The following is a 25,974-nucleotide window of genomic DNA, read 5'->3' on the forward strand; positions in this document are numbered from 1 at the left end:
AAACGAAGATAAAGTCGCGGGCGTCATCTAGTGTTTATAAATTTTACGCAGTCGGCAAGTCACTCAATTAGCACACTGTTTTAATTTCTTGTTTGTAGCTTGCGAATCGACCTTGCCGCCATCCAGCCTGTTCCATATTCCGTCCCCACTGAAATGATATTTCTTCTCTATCTCATACAAGACCAGGCTTAATATCTGTCTGTCAGTCAGTATTCCACAGTTAATGTTATTGTATGTGGCATCGAGTTCGATTTGACTGGATTCTTCAGCAGACATATCACCTATACGAAGTTTTAGTAAAAAGTTTACATATTGCTCTAATTCCAACCTGAAATAAAATAACATTGTAAGTACTACTTGCTTATCTAAGTAATTATAGCCTATAGGAGTCGCTACTCGCTTGGCTGACTCTAGGCAATAAAAGAACTGTAACTGGACAATTTCTGTGCATTGAATATATTTTGGAAATTTTAATCAGAGAAAACCTTATTATCGAAATAGACCCCAAAATAATTTTATTTGGAATTTTTGTCTGTCTGCCTGTCTACCAATCCGCACTGGGCCAGCGTGGCAGACTGTGGCCTAAACCCTTCTTATTCTGAGAGGAGAGCCGTGCTCAAGAGTGGACCAACGATCGGTTGATCATGATGATGAAGATTTTCGCATTGTTTTTTAAATTAATTCATATATATAAGAACAGGTACTTACACAGGATATAACAATATCTGGCAGTTATCAAATATAACATCGTCGTCAAACCGTTTCTTCAACAAATGTATGTTCTCTCCTATATCATTCAATGCCGTGTGTAGCCAATACTTGTGCCTTCTTAGTTTGTCCAAAACAGATCTACTAGTTATTCCTCGTGCGTGGAGGGAAGTGCTAATTAATATTCCAATATCTTTACTGCAAACTTTGTCCCCAAAGCTACTTATGTACCTATAATAAAGTTATGTACTTATAAAAAGTGTCCATTACAGTACGAAATTTTGAAGTGCAGAACAATGATTTCAGTCCTATTTCGCGATTTTACCACAGAACTTATTAAAAGTACCTTCGAGATACAGAAGGTTCGTTCAGCAGATGTTTAAATAAATAGCGACTCTTGTTACGGTGTAATAAAGTGCAATCCAGCTCGCACAGCACTGCGGCCGAAGTAACAATAAAAAATAAAAAATAATTATAATATGTATAATACGAAAAAGAGAAAAATATGGGCAAGTAGGCTTGTCAATCAGTTGAAAGATTTGCAAATAAATACTTACGTATTAAACAATTTGTTTGAGGAAACTAAATGGTTGAGACTATAGCACTGTTTCTTGGCTGCTCGGATCTTGTTCAGGCGATTCATCATTTTACGTTCATGCACGACCATGTAAAGGACCTGCGTAAGAAATACTATTTAAATATAGTTTAACAAGGATAATTATCACAACAAGGCTTACTAACATACCAGGGTTAATACGTCCGACTTTTAGACAAATCTCAAACTAATCAGCTCATCGGAAAGCCTGAAGCCCTAGGTATGTAGAGACGTAAGCTCTTTTGCGTGTTCATTCGCTTTATAATAGAAGTGTTCTGAGGAGTTGTTTGACCTCATTTTACACTTCTTTTTCTACAAGCGCACCGCATGCCACCGTGAGCAATTTCACCCTCATAACCTGGGTGCCTGGTGCACTTCGACCACCTGTTGTGCCAGATCTTTTTCCACGCATATACAAATTGTGGAACTAACTCCCTACGGTGGTGTTCCAACTAGATTTCAACATGGGGTTATTCAAGAGGTTGATTTACCAATTCCCGAAAAACCGACCATGTATTGGCGGTTTCTTTAGAGCTGCATATGTTCATGGGCGGCGGTAATCACTTTGTTTGCTCGCTATTTATATTAAAACAACCAATCAAGTGCGAGTTGGCCTCGCATACGAAAGGTTCCGTACCTACCGACGTAGGTACAAGAAATAACACTTTTTTTTTTGTTTTTCCCGTTGCTTGTGCTATAACACATTGCTACCTATATATTGCTATAGGTTTTGATCCACTTGACGAGTCTTGACAGACACGACAGACAAACAACGAAACTCTCTATGTCGTAATCTTCATTTCTGATGGTCGACTAGTGACGCCTTACATTAATTACACCAAAGTTAACATTTGTCATAAAAATCATTCTTACTCTAGGATTCGTTGAGAGAACTTTATATTCCTTCACGTTAGACAGTTGTTCGAGACGCTCTTGGACAGTTCTTGGACGCATGCAATACACTCTGAAACAGTGCTGTTGAGCATCATCCGAGATGTTGTATTGCTGAAAATAAAATATGTTGTGAATCTTTTACGAACGGTTACAGACAACCTAATAACGCGCAGGATTCCATTTTTAAAAATGAGTCGATAAAGTTTTTGTCATTATCATGTTAAGTAAAAAACCTGTCAAGTCACACTCTTTTAGGGTTCCGTACATAGTCACAGGTTACAACATCCTTTAATGAAAATATTTTAATTGAATTTCTAATTCAATATTTGGTTTGGGTCAACTTTCTAACACCAAAATTTAAGGGTCCTTTGTATTTTGTAACTCATTTCGTCAGACTTGAGATCCGTGACACGCGGACAGACAGACCGCAGAGTGACATTAATAGGGCTCCATTTTACTTGTTGGGTACGGAACCGGGTTTAGAGTGATGATGATGCAACATCATCAACCGATAGACGTCCATTGCCAGACGTAGGTCTGTAATTATTGTATTAGGAAATTCCACAGGCCACGGTCTTGCGCCGCCCGAATACAGCGGCGATGGAGAGAGCTATGCGTGGTGTTTCGTGGTTAAATCAGGTGCATCATACCTTCAGTAAATTTCTTATTTCCAAAATGGCTTGGTAGTTATTCTTCAGAATTGCAGGTTCCGATCTGACAACCTCTCTGATGTCCACGCCACCCAGTGTTTCAACATTCTCCAATATAAGTTTAGTGTTCACAGGATCTGATGATATTATGAAGCCATTCCTTCTTATAGTTTCTTTATTGAATTTTATATCATTTTCAGCAATATTCAATGCTTCTTTGATGTCACACATTGGTCTGTGTTTTAATGGCAGGTAATTTTTACAGTAGTTTTTGAATTCATCTGTTGTTATGCACAGCTTCCATTGTAAATATCTTTCTAGAACACTCATCCGTACAGTTACTGAAAAAACCCAATTGATTAAGCCCCAGCCTAAATAGACTTGGAGCCTGTGAAGGCCAGACCTTCATTATTTTATAAAAGCTGAAAGTTTCTATGTCCACTGTTCGTAACACAGAGAGGAGCAGTCAAGCGACTATGAAGCTTTGATCATTGGGGCTTTGGTAGATAACAGGTAACAAAGATGTATAAAATCTTTCTGCAAAGTGTAGTGTAATTTTTTTTACGTCTTTGTTACCTGTTTTCTGCCAAAGCTACCATGAACCAAACTTCAACATGGGACAACATGTGTAGAAACTTTTAGCTTTTATAAAATAACGAAGGTCTGACCCTCATGAGCTCTTAGCCCAAAACGTTTAAGCTCTAAACAGCAGACTTAGGACGGGCTCATATCTGGCGGAGCACAGCGTTGAACATTTTACACTGTCAAACCATCATTTGACACAACTACGAGATGTCGAAAGTAAAAGGTAAAGTCTAGGTAAAGGTATTTCCTATGCTATCTCTACCAAATGTGGTCTAAATCGGTTAAAAAAGTAGCCCATGAAAACGTAGCAGACAGATAGACATACATTCGCATTTATAATATTAGTAGGCATTGGACTTAATGCACAAATTGGTCAATATTTGTGCCATATGTGAACTGCATAAGGACAAATTAAGTGTCCCTGTTGGCCCAGCAATTTGATGTTACCAAATCACAATAATATGTTTTACCAAATCACAATAATATGTGAACCAATTCACAATAATATGTGTTTTAGGCATTTATACATCAACCAATAAATTTATGAATAACATTTACACTTATCTTTTATTCATTATACTAGCTGACGCCCGCGACTTCGCCCGCGTGGATTTAGGTTTTCCGAAATCCCGGGAGAACTCTTTATTTTTCCGGGATAAAAAGTAGCCTATGTGCTAATCCAGGATATTATCTATCTCCATTCCGAATTTCAGCCAAATCCGTCCAGTGGTTTTTGCGTGAAGGAGTAACAAACATACACACACACACACACACATACAAACTTTCGCCTTTATAATATTAGTGTGATAGTGTGATAAACAGCAAAAATTGTTTCTACCTATGTCTGTTAAAGAATTTGATACCATTCAACAGATGCGCCACAAACTGGTTTCATTAAAAGGCCATAATACAATGATGGTATTAGACCAATAAAAAGGACACTTTTTTAGCCTAGTAGCACACACCGGGTACCCACTTGTGTAATATATAATTTTAAATGATTTTTACTAGTATGTTGTTACCTACAAATATTTGTATCAGTATCTTGAAAATTGTTTAAATCATGACACTCTCTTGGCCACTCATGCAAATATTCATGTAATAATTCCTCCAATTTTGCATCATCTCTTAGAAGGCCTTGCTTTTTTAACTGAGAAATAGTTCTTGATTTAACTAACGTATGGTACCTAAAATAAAGTAACTGGTTAAGTACAAGTCATCATTCAAGAAATAACACTGTTTTGTGATGTTACAACAAATTCACAGTTTTCGCATTTTTGTATTTCCTTGTGCTTTAAGATATAGCTACTAAATTGCATGCCTAAGGGTTTTGATCAGAGATTAATATGTGGTTTTGGTTCCTTCAACAGTTCTTGATAGACTAACCACACAGAAAAGCCACATTTCTAACAAATGTGGCTTTTATGTTTTATCATTCGCTAGCTCTATATGACATTAAAATTCATTAAATACCTTATTATATGTTTAGGAAGTATAACTGTAAAGTCACATTCTTTTAATATTTCTCCATAGTTATCCATAGATATGGGATTCATACAGAAAATATGTGGTTCAAGGCAAGCATCTTCTGCAGAGATACCAAATTTGCTTAGTACCTGCAGTGTACATTGTAAGCTTTGAACAGTCAGTCTTATAACTTTGGGATGTTTTTGTTCAAGTTGTGATAAGATATTGTCTGGTACAGTGCCTGTAACAACATTTTAATGTACAAAAAACAAACCCACTTCTACGTATTATGTAGATCGTAGGCAAAGTTATGTTCCTCCTTTATTTTGAAGGTGTGTTTTATTACTATGTAGAAAACAATGACCTCAAAGAAGTATAAAGGTGGTCCATCCAAATAAATATTTTTGAAGACTGCAATTTGTTTTCACTTACAACTTGATGGCCAGTTTCATAGAACATGATTTTTGTTTGAAATAGCCCTCCTACAGGTAATACATAAATACTAAAACTAATAATGTAGTTCAATGGCAGAAAAGGTTTGAATGAAAATACATAAAATACTAAAAACAGTGGGTAGATACATACCGATTACTCTCTTATATAGACTTATGAATGGCACACCACGGCAATATTGGCGATAATGTTTTATTACAGTTTTACGAGATGAAATGCTGATGTGTGCTGATTTTTGAAAATATTGGATAATTTGTACGAGATACATGTCGCTTTTGCGCTTATTATTTCAGAAGTTAAAATGTCACATTATTCGTAGTTCCGTAAAGATTTGCATTAATTTTATTTCTTTTTTTTTTGCTAATCTATTCCAGGATTTCCGATTTTTGTTTATGTTGGTTCTTATTTACAAAATAAATTGGTAGATAGATAGAAAAGAAAGAAATGTTTTTTTTAATTACATGGTTTTCCGGCTCTGGGTTCTTCGAAATTACCACAGACCAGTAATCCGGAGAAATCACAGAGTACAGACATTGAATTAATAATAACTACTATACATATCTCTGATGCCGGCGGCGCCAGCTGCCAGTAGTGATTATATTCTCTTTACCAGCTGCTTGTGGCAAACAACAGACTGCAAGCTACGGCAATGGCTTGGCTTGGCTTGGCATATACGCTTACACCCCGTCATCAGTCCACACGCTTGCCTGTGCTTGTGTTGTTACTTGTTTGCTGTTTTTTTGGTTAGTGGTTTGCTGCTGGTATGCAGTTTCTCAAGTTTTGTTTTGATTTGTGCTTTGTTTATGGTCAAAATTAATTATTAAAAAAAAAGAAAATTCCTAATCATTGGTCTGTGATTTTCATAATTATCTGTCTGTGATTTTCAATTTCATCACCATTCATTCATACGAAGACTGAAGAGTAATAATTCGCCAAAAGTTATCTATTACTTCTGTTAGTTGTCTAAAGTTTATTATCAGTATGATCAGTACCATTAATGAATAATCTAATATATAATTTGTTACTACAGTCGATCAGCCAGACCCTCAAAATAAGTTGCTAGGTCTCCTTGTGAGGTGTAGGTTCTTGCAGAATGCAATCTGCAAAATCTCAAGTTTTAATCATTTCTTTGGTGTAAAGGTAAGTGTTTAATTTCAGTACAAATATACTCCAGATAATAACGGTTATAATTTTTTAATCCTTTAAAATGCTATGAGCTTAGGTTTTTCGGAATTTACATAGAGTTCAACATGATTTGATGAGTAAATAATACAATACTTTTTAAAGTAATTATGCTCTGTAAACACTTCCTATATTAGCAATAAATAAAACTATTTCAGATGGATTGGACTTCAGTTTGTAATCAATTCAAACAAACTTGGCTTACAACTCTTCTTAGTTTGATTTTATTCTCTGGAGTTACTTACTTCTTGATATGGTCCGAGGTAAGGATGTCATGTACATATACAAAATAATGTTTTATCACAGAATACTTAATATAGTAGTATCTTTCAGATTTAAATTGTTTAATTGAATAGAAATTCTTCTTACAATGCAATAAAATGCAATCCTGCTCACGCAGTGCCGTGGCCAAAAATTTAATACTCCTCTCTTTTTATAGTGTAAACTCTTATCTCTCTCTTATAAGACTTACATGAGAACCATCAAAGAGGCAGTCATATTTCCTGAGTTCACGTGACCAAGTAAACCTGGCATGGTATTATTCAATACACATTACAGGGTCAAACAATCCAAAGTAACCTCATCTTGGAAGAACTAGTTTCTGCTGCGGAGAGTATAGATGTGCATGCAGGAGATGAAGCAGAGCGTTACGAAGGCCGTGTTGTGCACATTGTAGGCCCTTTGAGAGTCTTGGAGCCAATCTCAGAGCCTGACTATAACATTCACGTCCAAGCTGTGAAGTTGAGAAAAAGAGTGCAAATGTATCAATGGATAGAGGAAACTACGTAAGTAAAATTTGGCAAGTGGGTGAGTCTTAGAGCACATGTAAAGGAAAAAATCCAAAAACCGTAAAGTGGTTCTAGCACAAAAAAAAATTTTAAATGTGTTCACGAAAAAATAATTTACTAAATCATATTACATAATAATAATATGTAAAAAAAATTGGTTGTCTGTAAAGTCGGTTTACTGACGATAGTTGAACGTGACAACAAAGGCCGATTGTGCTTCTTTGTCGCTCGTTCCGCGCTCTCGCTTGCACTTCAAGCTTTACATGGAACGCCTCAGAGCGAGGTAACGCCGCATGAGTCATGTTTTTTCGTGCGTGCAGCCAGCTCTATCGAATTATAAGATGTTGTCAAGTCAAAAATATTTTTTTAGTAATATAGTTTTTTTACACTTCAAACAGTGAAACAGAAAATTTCTTAAGTGAGGCAGCTGAAGAATCTCAAAAAACATATTGGTACCATAAAGACTGGAGAGACTATGTGGTGGAGTCGTCCTTATTTTACATCAGACCAGGCCACCATAATCCAACCTCTTTCCCGATGTTTAGCGAAACCCATATAGCAGATAATGTTAAAATTGGATGGATGCATTTAGGTAAGACAGCAAACGTGTGTTTACCTATTAAATAAAAAAATTGTAAATAATGTCTACAGTCAAATATCCATTTAAAAAGACAATGATAACAACTATGAACTAAGAATTCTTTGTCTGGTATTAGTTTTTTTTATAATCTTGTGGGAACTCTTTGATTTTACAAGATCAAAATAGTCTATATCCATCCCTAGGAAGTAAGCTTCTTTCTTCCTGGGATTTATTCTGCACTTAGGTGTAGCTGTCCATTGTATGTATTTGTATACGCTGTGAGGATGTAAGCTATCTCTTTACCTAATTTCGTCATAAATAGTTGAGCAGATGAGCTGTGAAAAGGTAATAGACAGACAAGTAGACACTTACGCATATTATGTTAGTGATCCAGGTCCGAGGTTTTAACGTGATCTCCCAGCCACAGACAATGAAAAGGCTAAATTCGTCACCCATCCAGTGACTTGGGTCAATGTTGCTTAACAGTACTGTTGCAATCGATTGAATTGTCACAACTTAGAACATTTTATTATCATTATATCGACTGATAGGAATCCATTGCTAGGCATAGGTCTCTTATTGTAGATACATCCACAATAAACAAACCACGGTCTGGCACCACCTAGTGGCTCCCTGCAACTTATTTGACCTGTCTGACCACATAGAAGGGGTCCTCCAATGTTGCGCTTTCCGGTGCGAGGTCGCCATTCTAGCACCAAGGTGTCAAGACCGTAATATTATTGTGACCTTTACTATTTCAGAAGTTTTCTTTCCCTTTTTTTGTAGGCTTAGATGTAAAAAGGAAGGTAAATGACTATTATGAAATCTGGTCAGACACAAGACCTGACCGCAGCGATATTAAACTGCATTCCGGCTTTTATTATCATGGGAACAGTGCCCTGGAACATGAAATAGGTGATCTTCGAATTCATTTCTCTTATGCAGGACGAGAGGATGACATTGTAAGTCTAAATTTGCCCCCTCTGCTTTGTACTAAAATTTTGACTACCTTTTCCATTCCTTTATTGAGCAATGTATCCTCTTTCGCAAACTTTGTTAAATTCCTGAATGATTTATTATATTATAAAATTGCATGCCATGAACTCTAAGATCTTTAGAGAACATAAATTATTTATGGCTAGGAAAAGGAAGGAAAAAGAATACTTAGGGGCAATACATACCGGGAGAGTCAGGTGCGGCGTCTTTATTTTATTCATAGTAAGATTCGTCCACTACGCTACTATGCCGCGTGGCAAGCCGAGGCGTGAATTAAGTAAACAGCAGCTTTTGCAGGGTGGATGGAGATAGATATTATCTTTTTTTTTTTTTATTCTAAACTTTCTTTAAGTAGTTTAAATCACGTAACAGTTGATTGACATTATTAATTATGATATTATTATTATTACAGCTTTATTTTAAATACTATATTTTTTGCAATCTGTTTTAATGAATTTTAGTGTGGCACCCTGCGGGTGTACTCGTAAACTTCCTCCATCTTTCTCTATTAATTGTAACATCTAAACTAAACCTTAGCTTATATACCTTATTCCGTACTAGCGTATACCTAATCTAGATATTAGTATGCTTCGGAAGTACTACATCAAAGTGCGGAACGGGCGGTGCTGCTTTAGTGATTGTACGCCAGCATAATATCATCATAATCATCATCATCAGCATATATGCAAAGTTGAAATCGTTATGCGCCGGCGTTTCTCACGAAGTGTATGTAATTCCTCTATTAGAGCACGGTTTCTCTTGATAATGCCGCGGCCGTCGAAATATGTAACTCGCGCCCAAGAGCGGCGCGGGTCCACCTTTTCAGTATACCAATAGTAATGGTATGGACAAAGTATATAATGCTGAGTTTAGGTCATCAACAAGACTCCATTCCGTCTGTTTGCGATAGCTCTTAAAGGTGTTCCTAAATTTTATTTACAGTACACAGCAGTGGGTGTGGTTGAGAGGGGTGTGCTTCAACCGTACAGTCCAGAGAATTTTCCAACGGCAGACCCATTATCATTAATGAGGAAGGGCTCGTACAGTCTCAAGCAGTTGTATGATTTGGAGAAAAGTGTGGCTAATACACATACATGGAAATACAGGATGCTAGGATTCGTACAAGTTTTTGCATCTACTATGACACTTCATCCTGAATGGCTGACTCTTTGTAAGTAGTGTTATAATTTGAAAATTCCATATTGCTCTATGTGATATTATTGTTATATTGTGACCTATATTGAAGTGAAAGTAGTGAAACTTCAGGTGCTTTGGGATGAGTAAAAATTCAAGGTCTCGTCACCGACATGCTAGTATTAATATAGTGCTCGGAGTGCCAATAGACCTAATAAAAAAAATTCAAAAGAAAAATAAAACCGACTTCAAAAACCAAAAACACTAAAAAGTAGAAAATATTTTTTGTTTAGCTACACATGTTATGTACCTAGGTATGAAGCCGAGCGAGCATATTAAAACAAAATTAGAAATCCAAGAGTGAAGCTTTTTATTTTTCTTTTGAAATTTTTTTATTTCACAATTTTTAGTGGCCCCACTGCACTGTAATATGCTATGCCCAGTTAAAACCCTACCGTTTACCAAGCAATTACACTGATCGCGAGCAATTTGCTCTTATCCATTGAGGAGTTCTGTTCTCCATCTCCGAAGATATTCATCAGATCTTCACCAAATTTATATGGGACCACCTGCACTGTTATACCCTTTCAAACAAAAAAAAAAAAATTTCCAAATCGGTCCAGAGCTCTTTGAGTAATCGGGGAACATACATAAAAAATAAAAAAAAGATCCCGACGAATTGAGAACCTCCTCCTTTTTTGGAAGTCGGTTAAAAACTAAAGCAATGTTAATGGTTTTCATTTACAAATAGTGAAATTTTAATTTTTGATACTACAAATGAACTACTATTCAACTTTTTGGATTTGATCAAGCTTTGATCTTAATATTTTGTAGCAAACATTGTTTGTATCCTTTTACAGTTATGCAGTGCCAATGGATTTCAAGCAACTTAAGGAGGTGCACAAGACTTTGGATTAACTTAGTTTTATCATTTTCGTATACACTGTTCATTATATCTATACCATGGTAAGTAAAGCAGGTTGACTATTTTTTTAAGAGGCAACAATATTAATAAGAATTTATATATTATAGGACTAGATGATGCCTGTGAGGATTATGATTTTGCGGGATAAAAAGCAGCCTAAATCCGTCTCCGGGATGAAAGCTATCTTAGTACAATTTTTTTAGGTTATATATATGTAATAGGTTAAATGAATGGGCCGTGAAAAGGTAACATACAGACAGGATACACTTTCGCATTTATAATATTAGTATGAATTTTGACTGTTATATTGCAAACAGAAAATGATTCTAAATCTACAAGTAAACAACGAGAGCCTGGTGGTTAAGTCTTAAGACGTTTGGCTTTGATCCCCGTCTAACTTTTCACAATTATGTGTGTAGCAATTAAAATATCACTTGATTTAACTGTGAAAAAAAAACATTGCTAGGAAACCTGCATGTCTTAGGCTGAGATCTATAGAGCGCACTTTGACTTTGCTCAAACTTAAGACACAGTTAAAACGAGACATCGTTATATCGCTGACATAAATCTGTCTCGTTTCAACAAGCGTTAAAAAAGAGTTGCGTTAAAACCCGGCGTTGCGCTGAATATACAAAGTGCGCGTTAAAAAAGCGTTGACGTGTGAACAGATACTTAGGAATGCATTTATTCTATTGGAACGCTTTTTTAACGGACGTTAAAAAAGCTCTCGTGCGAATGAGGCCTGACGGTGTGTGAAGTTTGCTAATCTGCGCGTGGCCAGTATAATGCCTAAACCCTTCTCATACTGATTTCTGAGCAGATTGTGGGCTGGCAATGGGTTGATGATGATAAATCTACTTCGGCGTTTAATTCATATTACAAATAAAATATTTTTTATATTTCCAGGTTGTTTCACAAGCCATCGTTTGGTGTTATGATACTTGGCGGCGCAATACTGCCCATACTTCACTATTCCACACTGTTTAGTCGAGACACTGCCGAATCAACAAGATATTCCCGCTGGGAAGATCGCTGACCCATACACATTACTTTGTGGAAGTTGCTCAAAATGGTTGTTTAATATAATACTAGCGGATGCCCGCGACGTCATTTGCGTGGATTAATTTTGGGGAACTCTGATTTTCCGGGATAAAAATCATGTCACTATCCAGGGTCTTTTAACTGAGAATTACATCCATGCAATCAGTCACGCAGGTCCATTGTTCGGCGTGATTGAAGAGCAGATCAACAAACAAACAGTTTCGCATTTATAATACGACTAGTGAGTTATAACTTATAAGAATGATATATTTTTACACAAACTAGTATGGTTTGGTAATACTTTTACCTGGACTATTTTTACAACTCCAAAGACCAAAAAAAATCACTGAGATTTGTAAAATTTGCTAATATGTCACATTTCTTGGCTACTTCCGAGGGCGAAGGAAGAAGTATAGGACAGACAGACAGACAGCAGAGTGACATTAATAAGACTCGAAATCCTGAAACTTATAAATAAATAATCGCACATACCTTAATCAAAATATTTATATGAATTAAAATAATAATATATTAAACATTATCAATTTGTTCAATTGAATTATTTAGTTTTAATGTTTGTTCTAGTCATAATAATTAAGAAATAAATATTTTTTTAATTAAAATGACAAAACATGTTTTTATTTAAAGTACCAAAAACAATATAACTTAAAACACTAATACTAATAATAATAATAATTAATGAGTAACATTATAAATGAGAATGTACATGGTATTATTGTTAGAAGGTTTCATAATAATATTAAGACAAGGAACAATCCTGCAAGTAATTAAATAATGTTTTTTCAGTACAATTTTTGCCATAATGGTATGGTATCTTGTAAACAACAAACATTTAATTAATTATTATTATTTTAATAGTTAGCTTAAGTTAATAGCTTCTTTTCTATTATACTGTGTACCTAGTAAGGTACATAGTATAATAGAATAGAAGCTATTAACTTAATATTCGACATGATACTAATTGTTGAAAATGTATTCAATTTGTCGGAATTGGCATATCAGATATCAGATTGGTTTGTTTAGTGTAAAAGTACAATTTTCATTGAACACTTATACAATAAATTTATTTAAATACATTATAATTAACTTGTTTTATTTTTACCTAAAGAGATCACAGATATAATGTTAAAATAAAATCACACTGACTTCTTATTTAATTTATAAAATTAAATAGCTATTATTTTGTTACTTCATTTATTGATAATTTAAAAAGTTAAGTAAATCAGTGAAAGCTGTTTTATTAATAACTAGATGAGGCCTGTTCCTTCCTGTGTGGATTTAGTTTTTTTTTTTTTTATATTTCCCATGACTCTGTACCAAACATAGGTTAAATGATAAGAACCCAATAGGAATTCTTTGATTTTCTAGGATAAAAATTAGCCATGTGTCCAATCCCCTGGATGTAAGCTAATTTTGTGTCTCATCAAAATCGGTTAAACTGTTGGGCTGTGAAAATCTAGCACAAAGACATACACTTTTGCATTCATAATATTAAAGTATGGAAGTATGGACTTCAGGTACTATCCTTTTTCACACAGCATTATGAAAGGTGTAGCAATACATTTATTTAGACTTGTCTTTTTATTAGTTAAGATATTATTGAGTTCAATAGAATAATTAGCCACTTTGTATGTGATCAGATAAGGTCAGAGTTGTTAAAAATTTAAAAAAAAAAGAAGAATATTAGTCATGTTAAATGACCATATTCTCCTTTCCTCTCCAAGTAAGCGTCAGGCTTGTGCTAGGAGTAGGTACGACAATAGTGCAATGGGCGGGGTTTGAACCTTCGACCTTTCGGTTTAGAATCACTAAAAACACAGATTCCCACTGATGCAGCTCATGGCACCCAAATAATGATGTGCTATCCCATCACCCCATGCTTATGAGTTAACAGCTAAACTATATTATTTGTCTTCATCAGATGATAAAGAAGTATCACTGTCCTCAGATTCTGAGCTGCTGTCCATATCTCCAGCTACAATAGTCTCACTTAATGTGTCTATTATAAGTTCGTTATTTCTGTAACTGTCCTCAATTTCCCTTACTTCCTGACACATTTTTTTCCACTCTTCAGGACCAATTGCGTCAATTTTCTCTTTCACGAAATCATTAACTTTACTTACGTTAAACTCTTTGGTTTTACTAGTGACATAAGTTTTGATTGCAGCCCAGGCCATTTCGATTGGGTTTAAATCTGGATGATGTGCGGGTATACGTAAGACGTCATGCCCGGAATCTGTTAACATTTTGTCTAAAGCGAGTATTTTGAAACGGTCCTTATTTTCATTTATTAGTTGGTACAGTTGAGGTTTATACATGTCAGGTGTATAATGAATTCCTTTCTGATCAAGCCAGGCCGTCATGTCAGACCTCTTCGCATTAGAGCTTGGTGCTGGGTCATATTCTTTATCGTGAGGGGAAGCAGTATCAACTACTACAACTGATCTCGGTGGAAGATTTGGGATTAATTTGTTTTGAAGCCAATCAAAGTAAACATCATCACTTATATTGCTATAGTCATCATGTGATTCAGCTACAAGTAAAGCGTTAGGTATGAACCCAGCTTCAGAGCCAGCATGTATAGCAACCACACGTTGGCTTTTGGAGGCTGCTTTTTGCTCCACTGCTCGTTCTAAATAAAGCTCATCACTATACACTATGTTTCTTCCTTGTTCACAATATTGTTGTAATTGAAATAAATACTCAATTCTTTTCAGCCTGATATTTGACTTTTCAATGAGTATTCTATTTTTGTCTTCTGTTCTTTTCCATCGAAAGCCCATGCTCTTAACGATTCTCCTGACACTGCCAGCAGCACCTTTAAAATTAAACTTGCTTTGCAACTGAGGTAGTAATTTGCTAACGGTAGGAAATTCATTACACGTTAAGTGAAAAGTATGAATAAATCTTTTGATTGCACCTAGTTCAGAATTATCAAATCCAGTAACTCTTTTACGTTTAAGTCTTTTTTTGCCGGGGGTTCTGGTTATTTTACACATGTCATTAGCCTTTGCTTCTTTCACGATTCGGCGTACAGTCACAGTGCTTGTTTGGGTAGCTTCAGCTGTTCGTTGTTGTATTTGTTTTACGTTATGGACGCCTTCCTCCGCTTCCTTTGCCATGTAGCAATGGACATAGTAGACCACGTTTCGTGCTTGTTTTCTAAGAACTTCACGCCGTAACATTTTTGTTTTTTCTAGTACTTACCTATAAAGACTTGGAGACTTCCACTTTCATAGAATTTGGATAAATATTAAACTTACTAATAATAATATGTACATGTAGCCTTGCATGTACACCTTAGTAGGGTTCCTTCATAAAGTAATCTATTGGATTCCTTCCAAAGAAGATTTAAAGATGTTACTCATAATTATATCACTATATTTACAAAAACCGCATAAAAAATATTTAAATATTTTATTTATATTATGTGCAAAAGTCATAGTGCGACTACGACATGCTATGTTATTGGTCTGTACTCTGTGACAACCGTGACAACTGACAACATAGTGATTACCAAAGACTACAATATTATACTGGGTATAGACAGGCAACTCGGGTTCTGTCGGGTTCTATGGGCGGTCCTTTCGAGTGAGCGCCATCTAGTGTTTGTCTAGGCAAAACTTTGCCATATCGTATATATAGCTACCTATAGGTACAGCTATAGAATGTAGTACCTACTCAAATAAAATTGTAGCATGGGCAGTAGATAAAAATTATATCCACTGATTTCTATGACATCAGTGGATATAATTTTTATCTACTGCCCATGCTAGCCGGGCAGGACAGGACAGGACATACTGGACCTACTTACACAAACCATACCTAAGATATATTGCAAAAGTTTAATACGAGCGACTTGAAACTCATACGCAGCCATTTGCAATAAAGTAATACCATAGTAAAAACTTAAATATGACCATTTTTACATAGGGCATCAGTAAAGAACAATAAATTACTCTATATCATTACAGCCAAAAATGAGTTTAGGTTTAGGTTTAAAGATATTTATTCTCATAAAGACATAGAAAAGTCATTCACATGAGAACTTAACTCTAAGAATACACTATTCGCCATTTTATTGCATAAATAAATAGTACTCATTCAATGCATTTATCGAAGTAACTTGAATTGCTCATAATGTGAGCAGCTAACTCAGTTTTAAATGCATTGAATGAGTGTACATTTTTTATCTGTGCCGGTATTTTATTGTATAGTTTAGCTCCTTCATAGGTAAGGGTTTTTCTGCCATAATTTGTTCTGGTTTTGGGTAGGACAAGGTAACTGGCTCGACGAGTTTTAGTTTTAATTTTTGTAAATGTGATATCTGTGTGGATTGTTTTATTTATAGTTTTTCTAACAAAAATACATGTGTTGTATATATATAACTGATGAACGTTCATAATTTTGGTGTCAATATAAAGTTTTTTAGTTGATGTTCGAAAGGGATATTGGAAAAGAATTTTTATTAATTTGTTTTGAGCAGTTTGCAGATGAGCTAATCTTGTCTTGGCAGCACTTCCCCAGACTTCAATTAAGTATATTAAGTGTGGTTTAATTAGGGTATTATAGATAGTGTAACGAAGCTCACGTGGTATAGATTTTGCTAGATTTCTGATAGACCCGGTCATAGCTGCCAATTTGCTTCTAACGTATTCAATTTGAGTATTCCAATTTAAATAATTATCTAACCTTAATCCAAGGTATTTTTCATTATGTTTTTGATGTAACGGAATATTGTCAATTGTAAGAGGTTGATATGATTGAATTAATTTATTTTTAGCTTTAAAGATTATGTAGGATGTTTTTGAAATATTTATCGTTAATAGATTATATTTAAACCATTCAGACAAAGTGTTTAAATCTTCTTGAGCTTGACTAATAAGAGTTCCAATAGATGGCCCAAAATAGAACAAGCAGGTATCGTCTGCATAGAGAGTTAAATGACCATGCAATCCTAATTCTTGGATGTTGTTTATGTAGACCAAAAAAAGTAACGGGCCTAAAATAGAACCTTGTGGAACACCACATGTTACAGCTAAAGCCTTGCTTTGATGTTCGCCTGATTTGACAATTTGTGCTCTATTGGTTAGGTACGATTGAAACATTTTTAGGGCAATGCCATTTATTCCGATTGTTTCAAGTTTTTTTAATAGCAATTTTGGGCTTACGGTATCGAAGGGGTTTTTGGGAAGGTTTAGGGTACATTTATTTAACAGGACATATTTTTTGTGTGTTTTTTCTATCATTCAATGATAAATTAATTAATAAGGATGATTTTTAACTTGTACAAATTCCCATCTTGCAATTGTATATTTTAGTCTAGTAACACTGAGTAATCCGTCATATTTTTGTAGCCTATCCTTTTCATAGATGGCGCTGCTAAAAGTCTTGGACTCCCATAGCTTTAAGTTGCCATAGCATGGTGATTACTGACCTATAAGTGACCTATAGTCTAAGTTACTGACAAGGATTTTTTGGCACTTGAATGACATAGACAGGGGGGCGTACTTGTAGAACAGAGGCTGCCACCGATAATAATATTCTATCTCGCTGTCAAATTGATTATTGAAAGCTAAAATTCCACTAACCAAGTACCAATTCCTGGCTACGGCCTTGGTCAGGAGCAAAGACTTAAGACTACAGGAGTGCGATCTCCGTGTACATAAAAAGTGTCCGCGCTACAGGTAGCCAAAGGGTAAATTAAAAAAAAAAGCGGTAAATTTAAAATAAAGAAATCAGGGATGAATACGAGAAATAAACAACGTACTAAGTACATAAATCGTTGATGTAGGGTATGCTGGACTGCTAATTACTCTAGTCACTAAAAATATTAAATTTTCCATATCGACTTAATTCAACCCGTTTGTAACATAATATCTTTATGGTAACTTTATTTCACTCCATAATAACTGTTACATTCATATTTCCATTGATTAGATAATACATATTTCATACTCTTTTGCCGAAGCTAGCGCCATTTTAGAAGGAGTTTGAAGAGGGTTGAACTATTTTTTCAACATTTCCCCGATAAGATGCAGATCGCGCCCGTCTTCTGCATCGTCGGCGCATTAATAAAGCGCCTGCTCAGTTGTAATAACTTCATCGGAAAAATGTTGTTTTGCTCTGATTTGTATCTTGTTTTTACTTTACAAGTTTACAGTGTTATTACTTATTACCTTATTACTTTCAGGATTACTGAAATACGTCATTTTTATTTCATACAACATTGACTCACCTCTCCTTCGAAACGAGTCAGCTAGTTGTATAGTCACCTGTTTAAACTATAGATATCTACCTACTCTAAGTAGAGCCGACTTAGGCCACGCAAGGATCTTTTGGAGCCGTTGCCTGTTGGAGGACCGGGGTAGCATCACCCAATGAAGCATTTACAGAATACAAAGATTAATTTTTGTATATGAAATGTAGTGATGTAGATAATATTTAAGTACATAATAATATATTCAACATATAGATATGTAGGGGGGTATATGTATATGTAGGGTCGTCACCACGCCACCGAGGAGTTGACTGAAGAACCAGAGTACACATCAGAATAAGAATAATATGGGAGGAATGGCTTGCGCACGCGTACTCTGAACTTTTGCTGCAATACAGCCAACAGCTGATTCTATTCCATCCATTGACTTACGTTAGATTGCGAGCCACGTTTAATAGTTCCATGGTTGTGATATTAGTAGTTAAATCTGTAGTATAAGTGCCTAGTGTTTGTACTCCTTGCAATAGTAATCTAGGTCATATTTCTGATTACATGAATATATTGTGATAATATATTGAAATACCAAAATAAAGCACAACCTCATACAGCAGAAATGAAAGCCGCAGCGATGTCTGTCTGGATTTTCATCAACCTTCTTTGTTTTGGTATGTGTGGTTACTTGTATTTAATATGGTCTCAGTACTGGATGAGCATAGAAAAACAAAGACTGTTTAGCAAGTCCCACGATTCTCCCCCAAAGAGCATAGCTGGGATAAGTTTTCAAGAGACGTTTGCGAAAAATGCCCATTCAGTGATAAATGTTTCGGTGTTAAAATTTGATACCGTGCGTAAAAGTAGAAGATCGGTCGTCGCTTTCAAAACTGGTGATCACCAGTGGCATAACAAATCATCAGGCCGGCAAGGTCGCCCGTCTAATAATATAGTGGTTAAAAGTCGCGGCAGTCCGAGGTTTCCCAATATTCATAAACCAATATTAGAATTCGATAGCGAAAAATACGTATGTGATGATTATACTACGCAAGAATGTAAATTCAAGTCGAATGAGTTCAAAGAGCTGCTTTTGAAAGAATTCCATCGAGTTTTGATGAGTGAAAGCAAAGTGTTTACGTCCGGCTTGGCCTCACAGAACTCGTACGATGTTAAATACGAAAGGGGGTCCTCGAAGCATGAAAGTAGAGAACAAATATTGTGCGCACTTGGAAAAGTATTTATAAGAACTGTTACAGCACGGGATGAGCCTTTCGCAAGTTTGGGGTACCACATCCCAAATTCACCATTGCAAGAAGGCCGTGTGTTCAACACCTGTGCCGTAGTAACTAGTGCAGGTGCCCTGCTTGGATCTCGTCTAGGAGAATTTATAGGTACGTACTTTACTTGGCCAAACCCACTTATTCTGCCTTCTTACAACAAAACTGTACTGGGTGGTTTCTGAACTTATAGTTACCTATTATTTAAATAACTTAATCAGCCTAAATTGAGTAGATTCCTCCGTTCAAGGCCAGGGCGAGTCAAGAAATATTCAACATGCTAAATTGCTGCTGCCTTGTGTCCTGAAATCGATTTCTGATTGGGTTAGTTGTGATTTTTTTTTAGAATTAGGTAAGGTTTGGTCAGGAATAAACTGCCTTGGATGTGGGTAGATATCCCTAAACACCACAGCCACCAAAAATAGTGGTGTTAGCCATTGAATTGGGTAGATTATAAAGATTGCTAGTGCCTACGATATGGCAGGTGATCGACCGGTATTGTGCAGCTATCGCATCGGATCTTTGCTTTGTATGAGTACGCATTGTAATGCACAGGCCACACTCTTCGGCGAACGGCCCAAATCATATGCGAATTGTTGTTCATGGGACTTCACTTGTATTACTCACGACTACAAATCACGGCAGACAACTAGGTACCTAGTCACTTTATAATTTGCCGCCTGTTCAACATACTTAGAAACTGCGGTTATAAATTGTGTGAATCAACTATTATTAAGGTTTAAGTTAAGAAGCTAACGTTATTACCTATTTACTGTTTCACAAAACATAGCCTACGATAGTATAAGTACCTAAACCTTATCTAAACACTATAAATATCTAACACTACCTGATGACCGCGACTTCATTCCCGTGGATATAGTTTTTTTAAAATCTTAAAAAGTTAAAGTTTAAAAGTTTAAGGGTGTCTGGCAGGGGGTTGCCACGATTTAAGTGTCTGGCAATGCATTACATGATTTCTAATATTACTCCGAAGAAAAAAAATACACTTTATACTTTGACGTAACATTTTTTACACCTCTGTTACCTGTTATCTCCCAAAGCCACCATGATCCAAACGTCATAGTCACTGATCGTTCCTCCCTGTGTTAGGGACAATACACAGAGAGACTTTCATCTTTTATAAATACGGAACCCTAAAAAACGAAGGTCTGGCACTCGCTGGCTCTCTCTCTACATACCATGTAAATTGTAAATGTTTTATTATGCGTTGATCAGTTGATTTATTCATGATGGTCGCAATCTAAACTTGCAGCAATGCGCGTCGTCTCTGATATGCTGATATGGAACGAGCAGCCGTATGTGTTGTGTCGCTGGCGCCGGTACTGGCGCCTATATTCTGTATCAGAAATGGGATGATGCCTATTCTAAAATAAATTATTTATTAGGAGTCATTAAATGGAGGGGCTTCCAAAATTCGTAAAATCCACGCCCGATGCTTGCCCGATGTTAGTTTTAACTTGCTAACTATTATCGATTTAACTAAAAAAGTACGTCCAATGACTCGTAATTTGGTTTTTCGCAATTTGTAAACTAATAGGTACGACAACGTAGGCTTATGGCATTTTAATTGCGACAATGGCAGTATCATCCTCACAGGTTTAAGAAATTAATTCTAGTATTGACTAATTTGTGAGAATAGTCGATACTACTTACTACTTACTAGACTTAAGTCATTAGCTCATATTATCTTAGTTTTTGTCGAATTATGTATAGGTAAGCTCTATTGGATTTTTTATTTGCATACATACTCTACCTCTACATAATATTACCATCTAGGCAATGGCGATGGTACGGATTTTCATAGACAAAATAAAAAGTCGTATAGGTAGGTATTGCCTTGGTAACACGCATGGTCTTTTTTCGTCTTGTCTACAGAAAAAGCTCTTAGTCTACATATTATTGACCAAAGCAAGCTTTTTACAAGCTACTTTTTGGTGATGTAACCGTAAATTCACGGTTTTCGGTTTTTATTTACTTGTGCTATAAGACCTACCTATCTACCAAACATGATCTAGGTCAACGGGAAGTTATACCCATTGATTTTAGAGCCACCCCGTTAATACCCTACTGGTTTTTCTTGACAGACACGATAGACAGACAGACAACGAAGTGATCCTATAAGGGCTATTTTAAACTGAATCTTTTATTTTTATTTTTCTTTTGAGATAGGTATGAAATCCTAAAAATCCCAAAACGTTAGGGCTCTTTTATGAAAACGCGGCGCGTTGAGCGTCGCGTGGTGTGCGTCGCTTCGCGCTGTTAATTCAAACGTATGGCCAATATGTTTAAGTTGTTGCCTGGCGTAGCACGTAGCGTCGCGCATGACAACACGCGGCGGCCACTGCGGCGGGCACCGCGGCGGTGCACGCGACATTATACATAAACGAGACTAGACATAATCAGATTTTGAGTTTAGAGAGCATTCTAGTAAGAGAAGAACCCTTTTGTGTTGTAAATTATGGAGTATGTTCATCTCTCGTCTAATTTCAGTATGCGCTAGTGTTGGGGTTTACACGCGAATTCTGTGTTGCGTTTCAACATGCGTTAGGATGTTTTTCCAGTTTAAGCTTGTAGTTATTGGTCATGTTGCTTACATACATAAAATACAATCATATCGCCATATTATTGTATTTTCGCGTTTGACGACGTGGGCCCCGTCGCTGGTGTATGTCGCTTGGTTTCTCTCAACGCCTCTACTCAATCGAGTAACGCACCGCGCGACGCAATGCACCACGCGACACAACGCACCACGCCACACAACGCACCACGCGGCGCAACGCACCACGCGACGCGCAATGCGCCGCATGTCTAGATATTAAGAGTCCTTAGAGTCTCAAATCTCAACACACGAAGTAGGTAGGTATGGACAATAGGTGCAGCAAACGTGTCAATGCACGGAACTGCACCACATGCATTATTGAATAGTTTATGTTATTATTGCAAGAACCTTTATACTGAATTAATTTTTATTACCCCTACGTTTTTATAGACGTGGCCGCACGTGTAACAATTGCGTTATATGTAGGTAAAAGTACTAACTACTAACACAGTAACTTTTTTAAAATTAATAAATTGTTATCGTAAGTAAAGCGTTTCCTTTTTGGCGTTACTTTATAAACCTTTTATGTAATCCATTGCTCAACAGGGCTCTCTCCGTCACTCGTTTCATACAATCGTAGTTCCAATTTCATTTGAATATTAAGCAACCAAAGTCCATGAAATTTTGCAGACATATTCTAGAAACTAATCTGGAGTTAGGAAGTTGGCAGTGTTTCACCCCCATGCCTCAGAGAGCACGTAAAGCCGTCGAACCTGCGTCTGATCTGTCTTCTCTGATGAGGGAGATAGAGAGTGCAGTTGTGTTTGCAAAGTGCGAACACGCTTGTGCTCCATGATAATATATCCATAGAGATGGGCCGCCGTGGCTGAAATTTGGTTGCGAGGACATTATTACTTACTAGCTGATGACTTCAGACTTCGTTATATTAGGTTTATTTAAAATCCCGTGGGAACTCTTTTGTTTTCCGGAATTAGAAGTAGCCCTTGTGTTAATCCAGGGCATAATCTATCTTCATTCCAAATTTCAGCCAAGTCCATCTATTAGTTTTTGCGTGAAAGAGTAACAAACACTGTGTGTGTTTGTTACTGCACGCACACACACACACACACACACACATACAAACTTTCGCCTTTATAATATTAGTGTGATAATAATTATAACAAGGTATTTTTCCAGATTCTCATGACATGGTGTTGAGATTTAACAACGCACCGACTGATAACTATACAGATGATGTCGGTTCTAAAACTACTTTCCGAGTACTGAACTCTCAGGTAATTATTTCTACTTCTTGTAATAAATAATTGTCAACTTAAAATGACGAAATTAATTTAAATCGTTAATTAGCAACATGCTACCTAAGGTTATTTTAATAAATAGATATTTTCCTTCCATCTGAATTTCACTTAACTACCTACCTAGGTAGAATTGTATTTTATTTTATTTTCAGGTAGTCACCAAACCAGAGTTTAACTTTTTAGAAGATTCTTTGTACAAGAATATTTCAATACTGATATGGGATCCAGCGAATTATTCGTCCACTTTAGAAGAATGGTATCTTCACCCTGATTTTCCAGTATTTTCCGTCTATAAGAGGTAATTTTTATTAGGTACTGAATGATGCACGCGACTTTGCGTGGATTTAGATTTCACAATCTCGTGGATCCCTGGTTAGCCTTTGTCACTCCCCAGGGTTTCATATTTTGATCAGTTGTGCGTTGCTCCATGCGTTGGAGTTGAAGGAAAAACTAACACTTTCGCATTCATTTCGTAGGATTAAGTAGGACCGAATTATGTCTTCGACTTCATACGCGTGGATTTAGAGACAAAGTAGTTTAGTAAGTCAAGTAAACTATGACAAAATTTGTTTTCGGGATGCAAGCTATTCTGTACCTTTCGTCAGAAACTGACGGACGAAGTGCCTAACTTGTAAGGTCTAGTTGAAATAAAAGCTATTTGTATTTGTAGATTACTTGAGCGTCGTGGTACTGCTGATGTTCACCTTCTTAACCCTCGTGTTCTGTGGGATTTGTGGGAAGTTCTTCAAGATTCATCAGCTTATCGTTTAAGGAGAAACCCCCCATCTTCAGGATTCATTGGTATTGTTCTATTACCATATATTTATTATTTAGATTATAGCAGGTTGAGGCATGAATATGAACAGTGCTGGTTCGAGGGTAGTGCTGGTAGAGGCTTTTATAATGGAGTCAGATCGGACTATATGCCCCTATTCCCTAATATTCAAATGTGAACGCGACTTTGAGTACGAGCATGAAAGATTTTCACAATATCTTAAGTTTTTGTCCAGTGCAGTGACAGGTGATGATTTTCTGAGGCTCGATAAGTAATCTGCCGGGCGATTTCGGTAAGTTACCTTTCGATAAGACGTACTCTTCATTGAAAAATACGTCTTATCGAACGATAACTTACCGAATCGAGTGTTCTGAATCGCCCGGCTGATCTGGACTCCTCCCATTCACCTGCCAAAGAAATACAGTTTTTTGCTGTGCTTACCTATTTATTGGTGAATTTTTGAATTTTTATGGCTTTCATTATTAACTCCTTTTTTACTAACATTATGAGGAGGTAAAATTTGAAAGTTTGTTTGTAGGAAGTAATCTCTGAAGCTACTGAGCCGATTTTGAAAATTCTTTGACCAGTAGAAAACTACATTATTCCTGAGTAACATAGGCTATATTTTATTTCAAAATAATTAGAGATCCCTGCGAAAATTGTAATAAGCTACTCGTGTGAAGCCGGATTTTAAGCAACGCGAACTCAAATTGTCACATCTACTTACACGTATCTACTCGTAGCTTGCTTCATTTTCGGAATCATTTTGCGTCTCATCGTTATGGCGCTACCCTAAAGCGGAAACCGCCTGACTTAACGCCAACGTCTTTTTATATAAACACTGGCTTCTAATAATAAGTTTCCATATCTTTATATCCAGGGTTATGGTTCGCAATACACCGATGCAAGCGTGTCCGCGTCTTCGAGTACGTGCCTTCAGTGCGCGCCACGCGAAGGTGCCACTACCATGCAACGGGCGATGACGTTGGCTGCACGCTCGGCGCATGGCACCCCCTTGCACAAGAAAAGGCACTCGCCCACCGAATGAGTGACAACTCTGACCTCGATATCTTTCAGCGTGGTTTTATTGACGTACCCGGACTTAGAACATTACAATGCTAGAAAAGTTACAGTCAGAATATCTCTCATCAGTCAAACCTAAGTACTTTTAACTGCAAAAAATAGAAATATTGGTTAATAGTGGTTTTAAATGTTTAAATCTGTACCTTATCTGTCCTAACCATGAGCTGTTTTTTTTTTATTGAGCTTTACCTACTGGACCTTCGTTTCGATACAGAGATCGCCAGCTCGCTTCGCTCGCCATCTTCCGTTTTACTCCTCTTGGCTTCATAAGCTCGCTTCATTCAGGACCTCCTTCGCGAGCTTCTGGCTTCGCGCTTTATAAAAAACTCTCTAGGGGTAGGACGTACAAGACTGTGTGGAATTGGGGTGCTTTCATTTCGTTCTGGGCTACATTTGGCTTAATCATATGCATTATTTATGAATTTTTTGATAATTTATTATATCCAGCAAATAGTTTTGACCGGGATTTCACTCAAAACTATTTTACGCAATCCATACTGTCAAAAATACTTTTAAGCGTATTTTTGCAGTAAATAGTTGTTTTGACGGATAAGAGTTTTGCCTGTAACTTAAATACGTAGATATAATATAGTATACTCAGGATGCTTCTTCCTGATATCATGAATAGGTACGATAGATATAATAAATCTGTTTTCCGGCGAGGATCTTTGACGTAAATAGCTTAAAAATATTAGCCTACGCTGTTAGAAAATTTATGTGAAATATGGTT

The 25,974-nt window shown here is 36.4% G+C and overlaps 4 protein-coding genes across 7 annotated transcripts; 2 read left to right on the forward strand and 2 right to left on the reverse strand.

The window, feature by feature from the left end:
• Positions 1 to 40: 40 nt before the first annotated feature.
• Positions 41 to 5,801, reverse strand: LOC123864471 (transcription termination factor 5, mitochondrial-like). Of its 2 annotated transcripts, none has more exons than XM_045904937.1 (8): positions 5,485 to 5,801; positions 4,906 to 5,140; positions 4,459 to 4,619; positions 2,848 to 3,188; positions 2,177 to 2,308; positions 1,266 to 1,384; positions 709 to 939; positions 41 to 328 (listed from the first exon to the last, which is right to left on the reverse strand). In XM_045904937.1, exons 1-8 carry the CDS (start codon positions 5,618 to 5,620, stop codon positions 64 to 66), a joined length of 1,620 nt encoding a protein of 539 aa, XP_045760893.1. In that variant the 5' UTR covers positions 5,621 to 5,801; the 3' UTR covers positions 41 to 63. The 2 variants fall into 2 exon arrangements, with proteins under 2 accessions (XP_045760893.1, XP_045760894.1); XM_045904938.1 differs by lacking the exon at positions 5,485 to 5,801 and adding an exon at positions 5,332 to 5,399.
• On the reverse strand, positions 2,473 to 15,511 carry LOC123864478. 3 transcript variants are annotated; one of them, XM_045904954.1, is made up of 3 exons: positions 13,920 to 15,511; positions 12,238 to 12,250; positions 2,473 to 2,483 (listed from the first exon to the last, which is right to left on the reverse strand). In XM_045904954.1, exon 1 carries the CDS (start codon positions 15,202 to 15,204, stop codon positions 13,924 to 13,926), a length of 1,281 nt encoding a protein of 426 aa, XP_045760910.1. In that variant the 5' UTR covers positions 15,205 to 15,511; the 3' UTR covers positions 2,473 to 2,483; positions 12,238 to 12,250; positions 13,920 to 13,923. The 3 variants fall into 3 exon arrangements, with proteins under 3 accessions (XP_045760910.1, XP_045760912.1, XP_045760911.1); XM_045904956.1 differs by lacking the exons at positions 2,473 to 2,483; positions 12,238 to 12,250 and having other exon boundaries at positions 13,696 to 14,837; positions 15,283 to 15,510; XM_045904955.1 differs by lacking the exons at positions 2,473 to 2,483; positions 12,238 to 12,250 and having other exon boundaries at positions 13,696 to 14,837; positions 15,227 to 15,510.
• On the forward strand, positions 5,939 to 13,101 carry LOC123864473 (transmembrane protein 43 homolog). The gene is made up of 9 exons (XM_045904940.1): positions 5,939 to 6,095; positions 6,383 to 6,492; positions 6,693 to 6,797; positions 7,093 to 7,319; positions 7,721 to 7,914; positions 8,689 to 8,864; positions 9,841 to 10,069; positions 10,893 to 10,998; positions 11,864 to 13,101. The coding sequence occupies exons 1-9, from the start codon at positions 6,002 to 6,004 to the stop codon at positions 11,991 to 11,993; spliced, it is 1,371 nt and encodes a 456-aa protein (XP_045760896.1). The 5' UTR covers positions 5,939 to 6,001; the 3' UTR covers positions 11,994 to 13,101.
• Positions 15,512 to 18,611: 3,100 nt separating the features above from the next.
• Positions 18,612 to 25,563, forward strand: LOC123864472 (beta-galactoside alpha-2,6-sialyltransferase 2). Its single transcript, XM_045904939.1, has 5 exons — positions 18,612 to 19,621; positions 23,265 to 23,362; positions 23,539 to 23,684; positions 24,057 to 24,187; positions 25,042 to 25,563. Exons 1-5 carry the CDS (start codon positions 18,853 to 18,855, stop codon positions 25,281 to 25,283), a joined length of 1,386 nt encoding a protein of 461 aa, XP_045760895.1. The 5' UTR covers positions 18,612 to 18,852; the 3' UTR covers positions 25,284 to 25,563.
• The last annotated feature ends 411 nt before the right edge of the window (positions 25,564 to 25,974 follow it).

Source organism: Maniola jurtina, chromosome 4 (genome assembly GCF_905333055.1).
Source record: "Maniola jurtina chromosome 4, ilManJurt1.1, whole genome shotgun sequence".
Lineage (NCBI taxonomy): Eukaryota > Metazoa > Arthropoda > Insecta > Lepidoptera > Nymphalidae > Maniola > Maniola jurtina.

What these genes read in the sequence shown, in the direction of transcription:
- LOC123864472 (XM_045904939.1), top strand. Translation starts at nt 18,853, where the DNA reads ATGAAAGCCGCAGCGATGTCTGTCTGGATTTTCATCAACCTTCTTTGT. An exon ending in TCCGAGTACTGAACTCTCAG is followed by an intron (nt 23,363 to 23,538) that starts GTAATTATTTCT and finishes TTTTATTTTCAG; the next exon opens with GTAGTCACCAAACCAGAGTT. An exon ending in GTATTTTCCGTCTATAAGAG is followed by an intron (nt 23,685 to 24,056) that starts GTAATTTTTATT and finishes TTGTATTTGTAG; the next exon opens with ATTACTTGAGCGTCGTGGTA.
- LOC123864471 (XM_045904937.1), bottom strand. Translation starts at nt 5,620, where the DNA reads ATGTATCTCGTACAAATTATCCAATATTTTCAAAAATCAGCACACATC. An exon ending in CTTCCTAAACATATAATAAG is followed by an intron (nt 4,620 to 4,905) that starts GTATTTAATGAA and finishes ACTTTATTTTAG; the next exon opens with GTACCATACGTTAGTTAAAT. An exon ending in TCAAACAAATTGTTTAATAC is followed by an intron (nt 940 to 1,265) that starts GTAAGTATTTAT and finishes ACTTTATTATAG; the next exon opens with GTACATAAGTAGCTTTGGGG.
- LOC123864473 (XM_045904940.1), top strand. Translation starts at nt 6,002, where the DNA reads ATGGCTTGGCTTGGCTTGGCATATACGCTTACACCCCGTCATCAGTCC. An exon ending in CAATGGATAGAGGAAACTAC is followed by an intron (nt 7,320 to 7,720) that starts GTAAGTAAAATT and finishes CACTTCAAACAG; the next exon opens with TGAAACAGAAAATTTCTTAA. An exon ending in TCCTGAATGGCTGACTCTTT is followed by an intron (nt 10,070 to 10,892) that starts GTAAGTAGTGTT and finishes ATCCTTTTACAG; the next exon opens with TTATGCAGTGCCAATGGATT.
- LOC123864478 (XM_045904954.1), bottom strand. Translation starts at nt 15,204, where the DNA reads ATGTTACGGCGTGAAGTTCTTAGAAAACAAGCACGAAACGTGGTCTAC.